The sequence below is a fragment of the Bombus flavifrons genome, chromosome 11 (genome assembly GCF_040668555.2).
Source record: "Bombus flavifrons isolate JBK064 chromosome 11, iyBomFlav1_principal, whole genome shotgun sequence".
Classification (NCBI taxonomy): domain Eukaryota; kingdom Metazoa; phylum Arthropoda; class Insecta; order Hymenoptera; family Apidae; genus Bombus; species Bombus flavifrons.
The window spans coordinates 6,817,171-6,838,076 of NC_138452.1; the positions used below are offsets into that span (position 1 = coordinate 6,817,171).

Consider the following 20,906-nt stretch of genomic DNA (forward strand, 5'->3'; position numbering starts at 1 on the left):
ATTTCGTTCACTTTTTTCGACATGTGTTTATTTTTTTATAGAACTTCAACTGACGTGCGCCATAAATTTTAGTTGGGATGCTCTGTCGTTAAAGTATTAATACAAGCAAACGTGGTTTCTTATGCTTTACTGATTGGTTTTTTTTAAGAAGAAGCGACGGGAGATTTTAATCTTTGATTAGAGGACGATTAGAACGATATAGAATCTCGTTGCACGCTATGAATGGTTGGATTCACGAGCGAGATAAATGTGCATGAGATACTTTATGTCCCAGTACTGAGGCGCCCAATCGATGCAGCCTATGAAACCAAGCTTCGAAACGTCATAGAAATATTACCGCTATCTTTCCACCTCAATTTAATCCTGCCGTCATCTGCTTGCTATCTGTCGATGCATCTTCGTGTGTAACGTTGCGAACCAGTGTAATCGCGACGTAACGGTTTCCAGCTAAACAACGAGCTTCAAAATCACTTACATAAAGAAATTCTTCGTTGCTACTTACGACAATGACGTCTCACGGATCGTTTGAATTTCTCTATCTAAATTACGCTTATCTAACATAGACTCGTCACAAGAACAGAAAATGACTAAATACGCAGATCGAAACTCGCTCGTCGTGTGAGAACGCGAAATTACGAAAGAGAAACGGGGCAATTAAAGAAACGGAACGATCGGACGCGAAGGTTGCAGTTGAGGCGAAGAGGAAAGTAGGGGGACAGGGGGAGGCACGACGTGCTGTCGTTCACCGCGCTCATCCGCGAGAGATCACAGGTGAAGGTGCATCGGGAGACGCATCGTGCATGTGCATCTAGCCTCCAGAGGAGAGGTGCATCGTTGCGGCTGCACACGGCTTGGCGCGGTCAGGCCAACCTGCACCTCGGCTCGTCTATCACGGACCGGATAGATTTATCGAGTATCGGCACCTTCGCGTCCCGCGCTAGCCTTCGACAATTTATACACCTTCGCCGGGCTGAAGTGGAGCCGAAGCGGACAGATCCGCGACGAACGTCTAGGCCGGATGACGAGGAAGATTCATCGTCGTAGCCAGCGTGAATGCTACGCCGCTAACGATCATTTTCACCTAACGATCGCGGACCCGACGGTTCTGTCGATAATGCAATAAAGATCGCGAGTCCCACTGTCGAGCCTGTCTTCGGTACTCTTCAACGTGCCCGTTTCCGAGTAGTCTAGACGAGTTCGCATAAGTTTCTACTCCATCGATAATATTTCAGTCGTCCATGAATTCTCGTCGTGGTTCCTGATTATTTAATAGAAGCTTCGATTAAGGAAATCCGTGACAAAGTAAATTGATAAGAGAGTAAAGTAGCGTCGAGCACCGTTTTAATCATTCACACTTCGTAATAGAAAATACTTTGAAGGATTTTGTCACAGTGACAAGTCGAAAAACATGTTGCGTCGTTTTTATAGCAAGGGCGCGGTATAATTCCTGTTATCAAGAGTCGACACGTACTAGAGAAGACGGTGATCAAGAGGAATAAGTGTTCCTTCTGAACCTCGTCCACGGTGGACCGTACCTCTTCGCTATAAATTGAACCTTCTTGACGAACATTAAAATGTAAATGTTGGGAGCAGTAAACAACACAAACCCGACATTACTTAAATCACTTCTGATACGTAGAAATAATAAGGCAAAAGCGTGGTAATGATGAAATTTGACGTTGCAACTGCCTCTTTGATCATGTGCAACTAAATCCCCGGCGATACCTTTTGCGAGCTGACCGTGGCTCCATAAAATGTACCGATTCACGAGCATCCGATTACGGAACCGCGATATACGAAGCTCGAAAGTCTCACTCCTGGTTCTACCGGGTCTGATAATCACAGGGGAGACCTACGGCTCGGCGATTCGAGTAAGACGTTACTTTAACTTTCGAACGTTCGATCGCAAACGCATAATTCATTTGGAGCCTGGAAGGTACCAGGACAGAAGGCCTGTAATGCCAGTAAAGCTTCGCAATGCAACATTGTGAAAGGCGTCGATTTGTTATCCGAAACTTTTTCGGTCCTCTGTAATTACAAAGAGCCATATCTTGTTTCCCGCTTTTTCGTATAGGCCTTTGATCTCTGTTGGCTCGATCGTCGCGACGCGTCCGCGTCTTCTCCGCTCTGTTCCTGCTCGCTCATCGGCGAGAAGACTTCGTAAGAGATCACGTGGCGTGGGTGGAACAATTCGAAGCTAGCCGCGAGCGATTTCACCCGCAAAACGCTTCGCTCTGGCGCTCTCTCCCTTCCGAGACCTGGTCGTTTAACAGACGTTTACGATCTGACGAGGGGCAATATCGTCGTTTAAGGTGCCTCCGAATTCGACACTTTCGTCCCCACTTGCAAATTGAACACCGCGCGTCGAATATTATATCCCGCCTTTGAATCAGTAATTTTAACATATATCTTCCCTAAATTGCGTTTTGGAAAGAAACGTTAGAATACGTAGGGACTGGCGATATTTGTGCCGCAGCTGTTCGTTAATATCACATATCTTACATGATTTTTTTTTCGAGCGATATGAATTTCGAAAAGACAGTATTTAAGCCGCGTAAAAGTTAAACATTTACAATGATAAATCAACGGCGACGATTACTGTACCTCTGAATCGTAGATGGTAAATTTAAAGGAGGGGCATAAATGGAATAATTCAATGGGTTTTGCTTTATAACGGGTATTGCTTAAATGACCGGGATTGTCCTGTAATAAAGTTTCATATATCGTGAACCTTCGAAATTCAAGCGCCGCGTGTGCTCGTTTCGACGTCGACCGTATACGAATCGGCATGCACGAGCTCCGTTTCCGCGTTACTTTCACCGTAGTGGTATAATCACGCCTTTGTCAATTAGCGTGCGCCAGGCGGCGGTTAATTATAATAAAGACACGTTAATGCAACGCTCGGCGAAGAGATAATCGCCCCTTTCTGGGCGTGTATGATTTTATTATGCATTCCTTTACGTTTCTGCTTCGCCCGCTGTTACGCGGTTCAATTAAAGGCCATCGTACAGCTTCTACCTCCGAATTTACGAACCTCCGGCATCGATATAACCCATCCCTGCATAAAGAACTAATTATACCCTGAGTGCTTTAATTTCTAACAAATTGTCATTTTCTTAGGAAGAATCTTAAACCACCGTAACATCTCTTTTCTCCGCTGCAAACAGTAGATTCGATAAAACGCTCTAATTAATGTACAACACTTTCTCATTTAACGTTATTTTACTTTAAAACGACACTCTCATTACAGATAATTTCTAAATGACTCTCTTTTAAATCCAGAACAGTTTTTATTTGTATCATGCACATTTTCTTATTTGTTACGCAGTCGTTATAAGCGATCTTCTTTCACTCGAGTTAAATATATAATGAAACCTATTGTTATTGTCTGAATCGTCACAAACGCTACGAACTTTTCGAACAATCTGATGTTCGTCCAGACATATTTCTCCAGATACACACCAAGTTAATCGCGCTATTACCGTTGACAATGTGTCTGCTACGCAGATGGGCTACATTTAATTTTATCGTAAACTTCACTGCGCGTCCGCGTGTGAGAGAACGTCGATAAATTCGAATGCAGCCCGGTGAAAAAATCTTAATCTACGATTAATTGGTACAAGAGGGGTCATCGGCTAATCTCTGTTTCGCCGCGCGAAACCGGAAACTTAATTGAAAACTCGCGTCTAACGAGTTCCGCGATGCGGGTGGCATGTCCACCCACCTAGCTCGTATTCGTGCACGCGTATTCAAGAGAATGGTTCGCGCATATTTCTCCGTGCACCACAGCTTACGTCCGGCTGATCGTACAATATATGATAATCGATGATGCTGCACGACAGGTTACCGCGAACGAAACACGATTCATCATTGGACGGAACCGGGCTGAACTCGAACACCGGGTTATCATTTCAATACGAGCACCACTTTTTTCCGTAATTAATATTGATTAATTGATCGAAGCGCGTTTAATGATTGTCAATCAGCTGGCCATTGTGCCGCTGTCTTTGCCGCTTTGAATTCGCGTAAATGATGGCGGAACGCTTCCTGCTGATAGCATTTCTGATAGCCTCGACCTGACCACCTCTGGGGATTGATGAATTTTCTAGTTGATTATTTTAGAAAGGCGCGATAAAGATCTCGTAACGCAAGATCTCTTATGTGGAAGATTTTGGCGCCGTTCGTCGCTCAAAAGATGACATTCAAGACAGACATGACATTCAAGTTAAAAGAGAGAATATTTCAATCGAGTGATTTTTAAGAAAAAAAAAATGAAAAATTGCGGAACCGACGCCACTTGCTGCATTTGAACGTATACAAGCTTCAGATAAGTGATTTTCACGAAGTTGTGAAAATTGAACGGTGGCAGTACAGTGGCAATTCCTGTTCGAACGATTGCATTAATTTTCCAGACTACGACTACGAAGTTGCGAAGCGACTTTGCCAGTGAATTAATCGAATACGGTTTGTTCGCCACCGGCGATTTCCACTTATCTCTCTTTACCGCCTCGCTCTGTTCGATTGCTGGCAGCAGGGCATTAATGTCCGCCTATTATCCCTCAATTTGGCAGATTCGAAAAATCCACGGTACAAACTCTGCCCATAAATCGGCGGATTAACCCCGCGTTTAACATTATCAATTACCCCCTTGACTGTAGACTCGCCGGGTCATGAAAGTCTTTGAAACGTGTGCGCTCGAGAGAAAGGTGCTCGCAAACGCAAGGGAAGGAAGCAAGAGGAAAACGTGGAGTAACGAAGACGCGGAGAAGGGTGGGAAGATGCAACGAATAGGAAGGCGAGACGTGATAAAACCGCGTTATTACCGGTAATTCTCGGGGTTAACTCGGCATAGGCGATGGAAGAAGAGCAAAGTTTGTATCGAGGGAGACGTTGTGTATAGGAAAGAGGAAGATTTTCCAACGATTTTTCAGAAGGTTCAGGATTCTTATCACGACTTTGACTAAGGAACGACGGCACGTAACGATTGGAAGAAGGACAACGAAGCAGGAAGAATCGGACACGGGTTAAAGAGCTAGACAAGCGCTGTCAGAATGTTCTGACGACTTCGTGCTCCATTAGATACCAAAGATCATAGACCTCGAGCAGAGCCACGGCAAGAGTTAATAACCCTAACGAGACGTCCAGAACACAGAGATTCAGAGAGGGAGAAATAGCTCGCGTATCGGTGGGGAAAGAAGTGTCCGAAGCAGAAGCTAATTAAGCGAAACCGCCCGTACTGGCAACGTACAGAAATTACGGTTAATAATACCGTGGTGGCGCTCGCTAGCGCGAGTACACGTTCCGTGCTCGACTGACTGTATTCATAATGATTACTCGATACGATTGGACGATCGGCCTGGCCGTAGTCTTCTTCCGAGATTTCCCTAGCGATAAGGGCTGGAGAACACGAGGGCAGGAGATGGTATCTGTAACGCTGACTTTTATACTAAAATTTTCCGTGCTGAATTCCAGGACCACGGAAAAAACGTTCCTGGAAACGCGCGTCCGCCATGCATTACGATCATCGTTATTACTCGTATCGAACAGACGACCGCAACTTTCGAAAGGAACGTATTACGCTGGGAGCGTAACGCGATTATAATGATTAATTCGCTTATCGCGAGAACATCTTGGACGTTTTCGACTCGGTAACTCGCGACTTCTCGAATACTAAAAGGGAAACGGCTTTGGAGCGCGGCACGGCGAGGCGTGCGTGCTGTGTCAATCCCAATATTTACGACGTCTCGAATTCAAAGGTCGGTCAGCTGAAATACGAGGCTGCGATTCAATTAAAAATCAATCTCCGCCACGATCCATCAAACCAACGAAACATAGGCGGGGGCACACGGGTTCGCGTTCGTTTTCCACTCATGCATCTTCGGTCGAACGCGTTTCTGGCCAGCTGGCGTGCACCAGAGCAACCACAACGGCCGTTTGCATAAATCTCCAGGTCGTTGATTCACGGCGAACAACGATAGGGACTCGCGTGCGTGCGTGCGTTACGCAATATTCCGCGTTGTACCGCGCGCTCTGCCGCGAACACGTCGTGTCTCTCCCACCGAACGAAATCGATTACCTCTTAATCCCGTTATCTCGCACGGGTTTCTTCATCTCTACGAGAACCAGGAAACCAAAGTGGCCTATCTTATGAAAAGATCAAAATCGAGGACCGAACTGTATAAAGAGATTGTCATCGATTAAAAAATATAAAATTTGAAACTTTACGGTAGTCGGCAGTATCGTTTAAAGCATTCTGCGTTTTTTCTCGAGTCAGCCACCGGGTAAACGACAAATGAAACCGGTTTCCCGATATATCCGTGCTCCGTCGAATTGCGTACACGCGTCCCGTGACTCGTGCGATTTTATCGAATTCTCTAGCGAAATTTTTACGCCAGGAACAAGATTTCGAGAACATAAAACGTCCGTCGGTGAACATGGATCTGCTCCTTCCTTGTAAGATGTATACATTCGTGCTACGCGGATTCTAAATACGACAGAATACTACTTGTCGCGGCATTAATTTCAGCGGGACTCTCGATTGGCTATCATTGGTGATTATTTTGGAATCAAGAAAAATGTCCAAGAAATATTTACGGCGCATCGCATAAGGTAAAAGGTCAACGATATGAGTACGATCGTTCTTGGTAGCTTTTAGCCGAAGGGGGTGAACGTCGATCCCTGAACTTTGGTATTTGCGTTTGAAATAATTTGTTCGAAGAAAATTCATCATAATTAATATTTCTCAATTCTTTTTTGCTCCTTTCTTTCTCGAATTAATGAAATAAAGCTAACCACGTTGGAAATAAGTAGGAGGTACGAGTACGTGGTTGGATCGAGAAAGGGGCAACAACGTGAATAGCGATGGAAGAAAAAAAAGATCGAAATGGAGGGGAAAAGAAGAAGCTTGATTAAATTGTAAAACGCCTCATACAGAAACACATAGCAGCAGCCATTTAGCCGCGTTAATCCACCTTAATGTTGCTCGTGTTCGATGGTGTCCGATCGTGGAGGCGAACTTTTTCTCTCCGCCGGAACAAATTGCGAGTAACGAGTAACGATACCGCGGCGATTTCGTGTACTCGAAATTACGCGGCACTAATTACCAGCATTTACCAGCAAACGAGCCATTACCACGTAACGAGGTAAGCCTTGGAAATTACAATTTTACATCGATTACGCGGCGATCGAAACGGCGACTTCGATAATCGAATGAAAGACGCGCAGATAGCAACGAACCACGGTCAAAAGTTAAACCACCGTGTCAATATTCCACACTCGTTCCAAGCCAGATTGCAGCGTCGATCGATCGCGAATCTATTGGCCTCGCTGTGTATTAATTAGTAACAGTAATGTCACGGACGAGTTTGCATGTGACCACGTGGGTGAGCGGTCGAGAGAGAATCGATGGGGAGTGAAAGTTAGTTCTGAGGCAAAGCAGGAGAAGAAAAGTGAGTAGAAATAGATCGAAGAGGAGAGGGGAAAAAGGGATGAGGAAAGATAAAAGACGCTCGTGGAGCTAGGTCAAGAAGGAAGGCGAGAAGAAAAGTATAGATGGTAGATAAAACACGGGTTGCGACAAAAAGTAGCAGCAATCGTAATTAGCGCAGTTTTTGCGGCAGGTAGTTCGCGGTAGGCCTGTGAAACGATTGAACTTTCAGCTAAATTTCCTTTCAACCCCGGGAAACATTGCCCGCAACCCATGGCTTGTAGATTAGCAGAGTTTATAACGGAAGATTTACGACAATGTTGCACGGGTGCCGAGGCACGTCGGCATAAATCGCACGTTTAAATAAAATATACAAGTGGAAAAAAACTGGCGTTAATAACGGTCGACTGGTTGTTTTCCTCGATCGTTCGATGCATCCGACAGCTCCGAGCGGTATCCTATACCAAACGCGTGCTTTTATTCTCTGACTGAAAGTGGTATCGTTTCCTTAGAACCATATATGTCACTCGCTGGATAATCTACGATTCCACGAAATATAGTAATTAACGGGCAACACTAACGAACTCGAGCTATTTTCCACATTTATGCGTCGGCCAATGAATTAACGATCCATTGGACGTTTCGTGTACATAAAGCTCGATGAAATGACGAAATACTCTTAAATAAATGAGATTATAAGGTAGCCAGTGTTTCAGGTTGTTCGATGTTGCGCCAGTGGCCGGTTAATTAATATTCCATCGTTCTTTTTTTTCTTACAGTGTCGCCGCCTTTGCCGCCTCTGGGAGAAACAGCGTGGGAGAGAAACCGGGAACGAGAGCGCGAGAGGGTGCGAGAGAGGAGCACGGAGAACGAGCACAGGGAACGGCAGCAAGAAAGAGAATCAGGGATCAGAGAGAGGGAGCCGCGGGATCGAGAAAAGGAACGGGATCGCGATAGGGAGAGGCAAAGGGACAGGGAAAGGGACAGAGAGCGGGACGTGTCGGTCCGCATGATGGAACCGCTCGATCCTGTCTTCGTTTCCCCCTCGGCGGCCCTACTCGCGTTACAGAGGATAAAGGAAACGTCCCTGTAAGTACTTTTACCGATCGTATCGCGGTAACCGCGGCGAACGAGCCGATTTTTACCACGCTCTTGACAGATGTGTAGCAGGGGGCGCATACACCTTCGTATGTACGCTTTTTTATTCTTATAAACGAGCAACAGGATGTGCTCTATTATAGAAAAAAGTAGAACTCGGAGTATACAACTGCTGGTTTATTCCTAGAAGCAACATTGTCGACCGTATCGTGTTTGAAGCAAATTAAGCGTTCCGATCAAATTTTATATTCCAGTGGAAAGATTACGTTGCGATATTTACTATCTTTTCTCGCATCGTAAGAACGTCTGTGCACACTGTACATTCACGAAGCTTCATAGAAATCGGTAATAGTCCTTAAATACGTGACAGTTCGGAGTAGGATAGATTGAGAATCTAACGTAAGCGTCAATTACGTCATTGAATGGAGTCGACAAAGGATTTACATAGGCTGCCATCCGGCTAGCCAGGGCTGACTTTATTATCAGTTTACAATCGGTCGAAAACAGCAGGATATCGCGGCCGGTCGGTCGCTGCGCCGATGCGATGGTTACGTGCCGTCATATTTCATCGAATGTACAAGCACGTCCAGGGTTAATAGGACGAGATCGTGCACCCGCTGTAAATCTCGTTTAATTTGCTCTCGTGCGCTCGCGAGTGTCTTTTCCATTGTCAAGCGAGCGTTCTGTGCCCGATCTCGGCGAAAAGACCCGACGTTAGAAAACATAGTAATCTCGTGACACCCGGGTGCACGCTAACAAACCTCATTTCATACAGAGCGTCACGATTTCTTTCCAACGTGTGTACGTCTGTACCAACTGGATGACGAGTCTCGCGGATCGTTGTGAATAATAATTTTACCTCGTTTCTCAGTGCCACGATGACGGACGATGACATAACGGTCTGTCTATCCTCCTATCTTGGAATTCGCCTCTTGATCCTTGCTTCGGTGTCAATGACTTTATTAGAGCTTCTGAACGGCCCTCGAAGTCCTTAGGCTAACTTTGCTGTCGTTCCTTCTCGTTTCGTTTACGGAAACATTTCGTGCTCGCAAATGTGGACTTATATGGTTATATAGTACATTTATTCCGACTTTAACTCTTGTCACCGTAACCAACAGTTGATATAACTGTGAATTTACGTTGTTTCGCCCCTCTGGACAGATCGATGCCAATAATGGTACCCGTGGATCGTGTCCGTAGATCACGCGTACCGTGAAATCGTCACCAGTATCACGGATCGAGGCCTGTCTTCTCGTGTCCCAATGCCGTTAACCGATAGTTATACTTTACGTTTCTCATAAATCTCCACCGGTTGGTTCGTTGTCTGTTTCCGTCTGGATGTACGTGCACGCTGGCGACTTCCATACGCGAGCCAGGTACGCACGTGTACACGCACCGTTGTACATCGGTACCCGCATGTCAGGGCCCTCCTGCGGAGGAACTGCCGCAAGCTTACAGCAATACTTCACGACAAATGTACTTTCCAGTTCCTCCTTCGCCTTTCCAGCGAACCACGCGGTTACGGCTTCGTCTTCGAAACAATGATCCATTTGGTAGTCCTCCTGTACACGCGGTGCAGGAGATTTCGACGCCGAGGAAGCTGATGGAATTATCGCGGAATAAATTGCCGCCTGGATTCTGTATTGTCGTCGGGAACTATGGGCATATTAATTATCACGAAGAAAGAGCTACGCTACGAGTTTACGACGCGGCGGTTTCTGAACGTGTTAACGCGAAAGTGATCTATTGCTGATAATTCCTTAATTATTTCGACTATTGTAGTATCATAAACAGTATCTTACACTATCAATGTAATCCGAACTCAACCAGATTAAATTATTTGGAGAAGATTCAAGACAGCTTCACCGTTAGTGATTTTTCGACTAGTATTTGATATACTAAATCTAATATAGGATATAATATATATATATATGCCTGAATGCGCTAGTTATAGTCCACTCAGTGTCAAAGGTGGAGGTGATTTTGAGTATTTATTCTGACAACGAGGAGACGTTATCTAGTCAGTTGTCCAATAAATCACATCAAATCTACCTTAAATTGATCGGAAATTAGAAATTATTTTTATTCTCATCCAAGATCCCAGTTCTTGGCTTTTAGTCCCGAAATAATCATAAGAACTATTTTAATTCCTTTCCCTAGTTTTATTTAAATTTCACTTACAGACGAAGACCGCTTATTTTCATCTCGTGATTAATCTTTTTTAGCATCTCTCCTCTCTATACAACTTTCTTTAGAGCGTTTATTTCTACGTTAATGTAATAAATAATTCCCAATTTTCTTTCAATCTAAAAATCCAATTTCAAATCTCAGAGAAGTCCCGAGCTATGTTTACGGTTCGTAGGATATTTACGTTGTATGAATAAATACTGCAAGTATAAAATATACGCGACTTAAAAATAATATCCCACTATGTATCGTCCATGAAATTACGTGATCTTTCTAGGTGCGAAACCATCAGAAACACCTCATAGCTGTGTTTGAAGGAATAAAGCCATAAACGCAGGTCGAGGTCGTGAAAATCGGAAAATCGTGCGAGAGGGTTTTGTTCTCCGGCAGCGGGAGGATTGTCGGGATAGAAGCGAGTCGGATTATCGCGAGTAGAAGCAGATTTATGCCAGTTTAAACAGCGAGCTGCGGGTCTGGTTTACGGCACGAAGCGCGCGAGGCCAGGCTTCGTCCCGATGAAATATGGTCTGGCCAGGGATGCGTCAGTGGTACCACTGGTGCCGTTTTATCCAGTTAACTTGAAACGCGAATTCCACATGGTTTCGAGGATAGAAACGCGTCAACGTAAATTCTTCACGCGTGGACTGGTACCGATTCTGAAATACGATCGCTTGATACTAGAAATATCAGACTAGCTTTCAAAAAGATCATTTCGTAATTTTCCATAGAAATTTTACAGATACATTTTTGCATCGATGTTAAAGTTCCGAGAACGGTATCGTTTCACTGTCTTGAGCAAGTTGCTTCATCGAATCAAATAAAGTTGTGAGGTACTTTAAATCTTTTTAACAGTTAGCCGCGACGATCGATTAGGCGAGACAATTGACCGTAAGTACGAATTTGGCTGCGAAACAAGTTCCGTCGGGTGTCGACTCGCAAGATTGATCGATTCGACACGCCTCGCTTCTTTTTAGTAGCTGGAGACGAGTTTGAACAGCCGGTGCAGAAGAATCTTTTAGTAGATGATCGTTGGTGATCTCGAATCGATAATAAGAGGTGATTCCAGAGTCGTAGAATGATTATCATTGCTTAACGAGAAAATCTACAGCAATTAGCCTGTTTCTACAGTTCTAATTTATCTCGTATTTATTTAGTTTTCGTTTGTTCCTTTTTACAACGAGAATATACATATTTATCATATGAAAACAATTAAGGTTTAGAAGCAAATAGAAAGAAAATAATTACAAAAGTTATAGTTCCCGAATAAACTTGACAGGAGCATTACGTATCATTTCGCTACTTTTAAAATGAACGCACGGAAGTTTCAATGTGCCTTTATGATTAGTTACTCGATGATCTAAGTGCTTTAAAATTATAATAAACTGCCGCGTAAATTGCGAGCCGATTGCAAACGATAATGGAGTATCAACGTTTACCCCCATTGGCCACGGTATAATGGACAAATAATTCATGAATATGCATGGGAATGGAGTGCAAAATGGACCACGTTTCGACGAAGGGTCTTGTGATTTATGAATGCATTTAAAGTGTACGCGCCACTACAGGCTTACGTACGATATCAAGGCTTTGAAAAGAAACTTAATAAAGAGACTTGATACAATTACGTAACTATCGCTGCGATTACTACTTGAACTATATTCGCAACGAAACCTTCTTAAAAGTTTTCGTTTAAAGAATTCTATCGAATCAAAATTCCTTCTATCAATTCATATTTCAACTTCACGTTTCTGTACCTATACAGCGAAGAATAAGGATTTAAACATTTTCGCCTTCGTTGTCTTCAAATTCCCACGAAAGTTACTATCTGGTCATCAATCGATAACAACCGATTATTACATACTTCGAAATCTATGAATCCGTTATGGAAAATCACAGGTCGTCACTCGAGCACTTGAGAAAATATATGTGGCTGATTGACAGCTCTTTTAATACGACCGTGTAACTCGTACATCCCGTTAAAAGATCTGCGACCAACCGTTCTGTTGCTCTGTGTACGCTTCCATGTAATCGCGCAGATTAACGTAATGACCGTCGCTTCTTTCCCTCCTCCACACCAGCGGCCACAGCTCGTGGTGTTATTCATAAGGCAAATTCTTTTTCTCTAATGTGTGTACACCGACGTATTTGTTCCGTGATCGTTTCACGTCGCAAGCAATTTCACTCGTTCTTCGTTCGAACCGGTCATAACGCATCGGAACACATCGATCAATGAATAATGCATACCAAAAACTTTCTGTATAAATCCATGGTGAATGCGGCCGGATCTGTCGGAATCTGCCCGTCGACGAACGAGAAATAAAGTACGATGGTTGGTCGATAGTCGTACGCAGGTAAGATAAAATAACGATGAAGACGTCTTATCCATATCTGAATTGAAATCACGGCGGGCGACCGTTCCTCGAATTTCTTGCCGCCCTTTCGCTCGTCGTAATCAGCGTCGCTGCGGGAATCGGACATAGTTCGGTGAATCGAACAACGATACGCCGCTAAAAGGTGGTCATGCGCTGTCAAACTCGGTTTCGATTGTTTCGCGTGTTGCGTAATTGACCAGGGTTATTTTTACGAAAGAATCTCTTCGTTTCTTCTTCTTCTTCTTCCGTAAGGCACTTGTTTTATCGAATTAAATCAAAGTTGATCGTAAATATATCTGAAGGTGTCTGTTTGAAATTTCAGGGTGTTTCACAAGCGTCCCGCGCTCGCGAGTGGGTTAGGAATCGGCGGCAGAGTAAACGCCGGTGTTGGAGGAAACGGCGGTAGTTTAGCGGTGGACAACGAATGCGGCGACGCGTTGAAGAGACGCAAAGTTCATCGATGCGACGTGGCGGGCTGCGACAAAGTGTACACGAAGAGTTCTCACCTGAAAGCTCACAAGAGAACTCACACCGGTAAGTGTAAATATTAAATTAATACCTTCACTTAAGTTGATGCAACTACTTTACTTAATTACTTTACTTAATTTAGCTTAAATCCAAATAGATTCGAAGCTAGTTTTATTTTTACCCACTTTTATTGTTTGGTACTTCGATCGAGCTCTGTGCGCTTGATTGCCTGGCGATGATTCACGCACGCTAGTCATAACGATCACGGACGTAGAACGCGAGTTTCGTCATCCTCGGCTCCGGTCCTTCTTTTCTCTCACCGCGAGGGATCACGCCGGTTCATAGGTGACGTTACCGTTTCAAGGTGACGGCGCAAGGTGTGCTCACAATTACGAGAAGAAACCGAGCGAGCGGCCCGTAACACTTTGAACAGGCGACCGACGAACAGAGGCTAATTGCTGGGACAATATTCCCGTGAATGGCTCGTTGTGATTCCACGCGGTCGCGTTTCTTTGCGCTTTCGTTGCGTTGCACAAAACTCCGTGGTCTGATATTCCCTGCGATCCGACGCAAATGGTAAAAGGAAATTCTCCTTTTTGTTCGCCGCAATTCTGACCTCGCTTTAACGTGCTCCCTTAGTCATTAGCCGATCTTCCCACGTTAACTCCACCGGGGGCAGTGTTATTAACAAATAAAATAGCGAGATTCGTCCCGATATAATACTTAACTCTAACATATAGCCGATGGTTAAACGGCCTGTCGCATTGGATGGGTCAACGAGCCGCGACCGCGAGCCATTACTCATGGACCGCCTTTGATTCTCAGTCGAGATACTCGAACGGAAAAGCGCGGCGAACAGAAGTGGCGTTGCTCACGAGGATACACGTGACCGGCGGCGCGATTTCAGGAATTTTTATCGATACTCTATGCGGGAGAAGGATTCGGTAGCTTGGCTGTTTGCTCACGCTGCTGTTTGCGACGCTCGCCGAATGCCAAGCATATTCGTCCCATAGAGTGGGTTTTTCAAGCGACCAATTGGAAGTCTACGAAGAAGAGGGTCAGGGGTCTTCGACATTCGCACGGCGAATCGTATGGCCTGGTGCCGCTTAGAAATTCGATAGTACGGCCAAAGTGACTACACGCTGAATACTATCCATCGAGTATGCATTTTTAGACGCGGCCCCCGCGTTTCGTTGGTACAGTCATAGCCGGCCATTTATTATCGCCTCGCGAGAACCTGGAAGAGGTCACACACCGTTCGTTTCTCGGTCTATACACATCGCGGCGGCCACAACCACACATGTGTGTACACAACGTCGAAGGAGCCGCGGCTTGAAGAATTTCCGGTGGATAGGTACCTTCGTGAAGGCATTGCCGCCGTCTACAGAGTGCAGAGGCGGCGGGGAGAGGGCGTGGTCGTGAGAACCAGGATCTTTTGTCTGGTCCATGGTTCAACCAAGACGGTGTAACCGCGGTGCTCAACCTGGCCCGAACGGTCGCGGCCGTGGGATTCTCTTGCGAAAAATTATAATTCCGCCGCGTTTCTCTACCATGGATGTTAGTTTTAGAGACATAATGGGACGTGAGATTTCCCTTCCTTCTTCCGTTTGCTTTTAACTTTCCAACAATATGCTTCTGCTCCGTTCTACATATAGTTAACGACAAGAAAAAGAAAGTGACAAAATACAGCACGAATTGGTTAGCGAATTATGGGTCTTAGACAATGACAACGAAGACGATGTTAAATGTTAAATTTCATTTAAATGTCAGAGCCGGGTACGTTTGTAGTACGTCGTATAGCCACGCTTGCTGTAATAATTGTTTCAGCGATTGTGCAGCACGGTCGTAGAAACGTGGACCGGCATGTCTATCCATCATTCTAACACCGCGATATTATGCAGCCATCGAGATATCTTTACGATGGCGGATATACTGGCACTCTGGATGTGGGAAATGCCAATTCATTGATTACTGTAATTTCTACCATTCCACGGCATAAATCGTTCTACCGCGGATCGTGCTCGCGGCGAAACGGTCGCACCGTCTGCTCCTCCAAGTGTTGGAATTTGTCTCGTATGAATAACCTATTGTTCCGAAAGGTCGGCGGAAAACGGGGTTATCAGAGGCGCCGTGGCAGTTTTGTTAAATAATTTTACACGCGGTTTATCATCTGGTGAACTCGCGATAACTATGGTCGTCGTATGGTATGAAGATTAAAGTAGATGAACGATGAGAAAAGTTCAGGAATTCAAGGGTACTCGAAAATTGGAGGTTTTTTTTATCACAGAAAGAGTACCGAGTGATCGCTAACATTTGGTTTTAAAATGCACAGTTTGCAGCGCATAAATCTTTCATTTACTAACGCGATTTCTCTGAAGTTAAAATCAGGATGAAATTCCGAAACTTCCATTTTTTGCTACTGACAATTCGAATCGTCGGTTGTCGAGCGCCATCGTTCCGAAATCGATCGGCTCCCACAACCAACAAGCCGAAAAACAGCGAATCGAAGCCAGCTAACCATGATTGATGATTCTCACGGCTCGAACAGTAGAATTTGCATCGAATTTATATCGTGCCGCTCGCAAACTGTATAATGGAGTAATAGCGGGCCGCTGCTACCGCTTTCGATATCGTGTATCTTCTCGAACACACGCCACGAACATCGGAAGTTACATTGTGCGGCCAGGGGAGGCGAAATATTACGAGGATGCGGTAAATGCCGGCTACGGTTCTCCATAATAGCGCTGCCGCTTTCACGATGCGCTGATCGACGTGAAACACACCCGCAGCCGGCGCTAATAAATACTTAATCCCTAGATTATCCAAAATCGCTCGATTTGTACGATACGATCGTACTTAGTCCATGAATGACGTACGTAAAAGAACGAGGCGACACGAAAATCGCTAGATGAAACAGCGTGACCTTTGATAAACAACGGGAGTTTCGGCAAAATCTCGTGTATTAATTAAGGCGTATTAGCCTCGGTATAAACTAGACAACGAGCTCTTCGTGTATCGAAGGAAAACACTGATTTCTCGTCCCTTCGTGGACTCAAGGTATATCAGACCTACCATTAACAATGTACTTATGCATCACTGTTCGGGACTACGATTACCTTTGCCGAGCACAATTTCCTTGCGAGCATGATCTCCGTATTCTCGTTATCTCGAAGCCGCCGCTTTGAACATGGTTTTAAACTAAATTCCTTTTTTTTTTCTTTACTTCGATCGGCCATGGTCGGTGGATTTCGGGCTGTTCCGCCACGGGTAATTTGCCACGATTATCGGTATCGCGGTGATTATCGTTGCGATCGTAACTTGGATCTCTCTTTTATTCCGCTCCTTTCAGAAAAGGAAGAAATACGTTGGCGTTATAGCTGGTGGTTATTCAAGAATCAACGATGATATGCCTCATCGTGAGAAAGAATGAAATTACTAAATAAATTGGTTGTGTAAACAAAGTGGGTAACAGTAAATGCTAAACCATACGACTCGGAATGAACATGTTTCCAATGCAGCTACCCATACGAAGAAGGTAGCAGAACGGTTTCTCAGTGGGTAACGCGTTAAAATTCATTAGTTTCCTCGGTGTGTGTCTTTGCTATCGGGTGCAACATTAATTGAAGTAACCGGTGATCAAAGGTATATACGGTTCGAGGTTTATTCTCAGGAAGGCCTATTTCTCGAATCGAGCGAGGCAAACACAATTAAAGCTGTTCCCAGCGGAGACACGCTCACAAATATTGCTGTTAGGCAGTCGGCGATTATTTAATTCCCTTCAAAACCGGCTAAGTCTCGGGAATCCTGAACTCGCCGCAACGTTAATGGTGGCCCGTTGATGAATCGGCTTCGGCGCGGTTAATTGAAGCTTCTCGAGTAACGCACGAGCATCCCACTGTTATATTTTATTAAAGCACGATAACGGCGTAAATAATGAATGGCGCGTAATGACCGCGATTAAATTGAATCGCGCGTCCGCGAGTTATTACATCGCTGCAGTATTTCTTGCCGCTAACGAGTGTTGTTATTTACAAGAAGCCCGTACACCGCGGGAGTAGCTGGAGGGCGCATTAGGCGGACACCACGCAGAGTTGACAGCGCAGCGTCTACCTTTCTGTATCTACAACACCACCACTACCAACTTTCGTTCCTTCTTTCTTTCTCTCGCTTCTCTTCCTCTCATTTCTCCCCTTCTTTCCCCTTACATTACTTGTCAGCTCGATGCTCGTTACCGACACGCATCGCGACGCTTCGTCCCGCTGCTTTCTCACCGGACATTCGATGTAATAATTATGGGGGCAAAAAAATAAAATACTTTGAGATATAGGATTGTGAGAAGACAGGATGATGGGAGTTAATTAGGAGACCTTGGAAATTCAATTCTAAGACTACCGGAGCGGTCACGATTACGTCGTGGCCGTCGTGGGTAATGACGAGGACGTCGAGGAATGGCGATTTATGCTTTCGAGGGAAATTGCGGACTTAATCAAAATTGGTACGTCTTGAACAATCACGCGATCTCTTTTACGCCTTCGAAAACATTCATCATTCGTAGTCGATGCGCAGGAAGTTTACTCGTCTGAAGAACAGGGCAACATTCATTCATCTTTACAGCACTTGTCGCCCATATAATTACATATTACGGAACTGTTCCGAACAGACGAGGAACGCGTTACCGCGCGAATCTTGGCGAGATGCTGATAATTGCCAGAGATACATACATCCGAGCTGGTTTCTTAATCATCCCTCCCGGAGATTCTCAAACGATAATGGGAAGCGCTCTCTCTCCACGTTCGAGGATCGAACGGACGAAATATCGTTGTCCCCCGTGTCATCAACACGACAGATTCGACTCGCGATGTTTTACGAGTTACGAGCCTCGATCTTCGTAAAATATCGCCATCGATTGTACTCGTTGTCCTTTTCTTCTCCTCGACCTATCCATACGAGACGACGAGCTTCTTCCTCGTCTTATAAATAACATAAAGCGATTCGCGCGTTGGAGCAAAACTGAATATGCGTTCAAGTTGTATTTTACCTTGCCAGCTTCGAATAAATTTCCGACGATGAATAATTATCGTCTTTCTCTTTGCTTTACAAGATAGAAAACTCGCGATCAATGTCGAACATATAGCACTTGTTCGTACGATGTTCTTCTTTACTGTTTAGTCCGTAACTCCACTCCGCTTTGACAGAATGAGGAGAAAAAAGTAGCCAGCGGCAAGTTGTCGTTTAACGATTCCGTTAAGTAGAAGCCTCGCAAGACGTTGAATAAGAAGTTCTGTTAAAAACTCACTGTCGTCATAAAAATCCTGTTATATCTTCGAATAAAGAACGCGAACAATGGAGAAACGTTTCGTTGATGGACGAATTTATCTGGAATTAAGACGTCTATTTGTTCCATTGGTACCGCGGGGCATAACAACGGGGAAGAACCGTAAATGCCAAGACGATTTTTGGACTGTCGGATTTAAAAGACCATCCGAAGATATACGCTCGTAAACTCATTAAGAATAATTCCTCGTTAAAAGGGGAGCTGCTATACTCTCTCTTTTTACGTTGAATTATTAAGCTATAATATGAATCGTGTTGCAGGAAGAAGTCGCGATATGGTTAAGAGTACCGCGAAGGGTACCACGTTTAATTACGCCGTGTCGTTTTTAATTAGCGTTTATCGTTGACCCACTTGCCGAGGTTGTTCAATAAGCCGGATCGAAGTGATTCTCCTTTCTCGTAATCGATAATTTTCACTTTAATAAATGACGTTAATTTAATCGAAGATTTCTCACGAGATCACGACCTTCTTTTCTCTCTTCTTCTTTTCCACTAGCCGGATTAGACCGCGTTTCGCAATTCAATTTCGATTTACAGACGTTAATTCTTGCGATATTTTACGTAAACGGACATGATACCGTTCCAATTAACGTTAAAGCGGCTATTAAATTGGAAAAAGGTATGGTTCGTTTTCCTCGAGCTCGTTATACCGCGCGTTGTTCCACTACGGAGAAGGAGAATAAGAGAGGAGATCTTCTTCTTCTGGTGAGCGGACGAAACGAAAAGAAGAAAAAAGGAAAAAGTTCGACACGCATCGCGTTGGCTTAATATAACATGGGATTTATACGTGCCGCGACATCAGAGTGACGTTACAAATGAGTGGCTAAGTTCGCTGTTGCGGTTAATTAATGGAGCCGGACGGTATAACGCGGCGTTAATCTATGGTGCAATAAACGTAACGCTGCCTACGTAAAAATCCAATCAAAATGCATTAATAACAGGAAAATTAATGCCTTCTTGGCGGCGTGTTTGCGCCGGTGCTTGCACATTGGCCGATATTGCGTGCATATGCACGTCTCATGGCGTACGTGTTCGTGCCGCTCGTAAATGGACTAATTACTCGCAATTACGTAACGGTCGAGAGCACGGCTTTTTTCCTCATCATTAGTTCCTCGTATTCCCAGCGAATTACATAATAATATTCAGTCAATGGGCGTTGAAACGTTAAAACGACCGATTTAGATATCTACCATCGTTTCGTTTCAAACGATCGGTCCGCTCGCGCTTGTCGCGCCACGAATCGGTTCTCCGCTTCTTTTTGATCGTACATGGAGCAATAACTCTCGGAAAGCACAGCCTGTTTGAACGTCCATGTGCTACATCCGTGTTGCTGGGCTCTTTCGTATCATCCTATCGATCGTTTAAAAACCCATCTAATAAATTACCAACAGCCTACGCATATAATATAAAATATCGAAAGATGATCTCCCGTGCATAATCTATACTAATATTCGACACAGAATGCCAGTTATCAAAGAAATCATGACACATTTGATGTTGTAATTAACCGAGTATCGAGCGAGCTTCGAACAAACCTGGAGCAGTCGAGCTTGGACTGAGCCACCGATGTCCGATAATCGTATCCCTGATTTATTCAATCTACAGCAATTCCAGCACGACGAAAAACGCGTAATCGTCTATCTGGAACGAGAAAATCGCGTGGCGAAGGTGGCTGGTCCGAGTCTGTAAAAGAGATCGAGGAACCAACGGTGACACGCGCGAATATATCGATCAAACGATGGTGCTGTGTACTTTTCACGAGATAGAAGCTGGCGATGGAACATCGCCGTTCCGTCGTCCCCCATTATCCACGTCCACTCTCGCGGTTTAATGGGATCGGGAACTGGCTGCCTGATCGCACCGTTCGATTTTCTCCGGCTCGTCCTCGTCTCCGGTCTCTCGAACGACGGAACTTGATAGCGATTGCGTCATCGAGTTGTGACCAGGCTGTTTCTACATCTAGACGGCTCGACGACGGCTACGTTTTTAGACCCTAAACCCTCTTACTCTCGTTTTCTGCC

At 44.7% G+C, this 20,906-nt stretch overlaps 1 protein-coding gene across 4 annotated transcripts in view; it reads left to right on the top strand.

The window, feature by feature from the left end:
• LOC138184904 (Krueppel-like factor 6) overlaps positions 1-20,906 on the top strand; it is a 285,854-nt gene that overhangs the window by 263,051 nt on the left and 1,897 nt on the right. For all 4 annotated transcript variants that reach the window (XM_069123347.1, XM_069123348.1, XM_069123345.1 and 1 more), the window contains 2 exons: positions 8,206-8,515; positions 13,406-13,617. In XM_069123347.1, the coding sequence (XP_068979448.1) occupies positions 8,206-8,515; positions 13,406-13,617 (522 nt within the window). The remainder of the gene's footprint in view (positions 1-8,205; positions 8,516-13,405; positions 13,618-20,906) is intronic.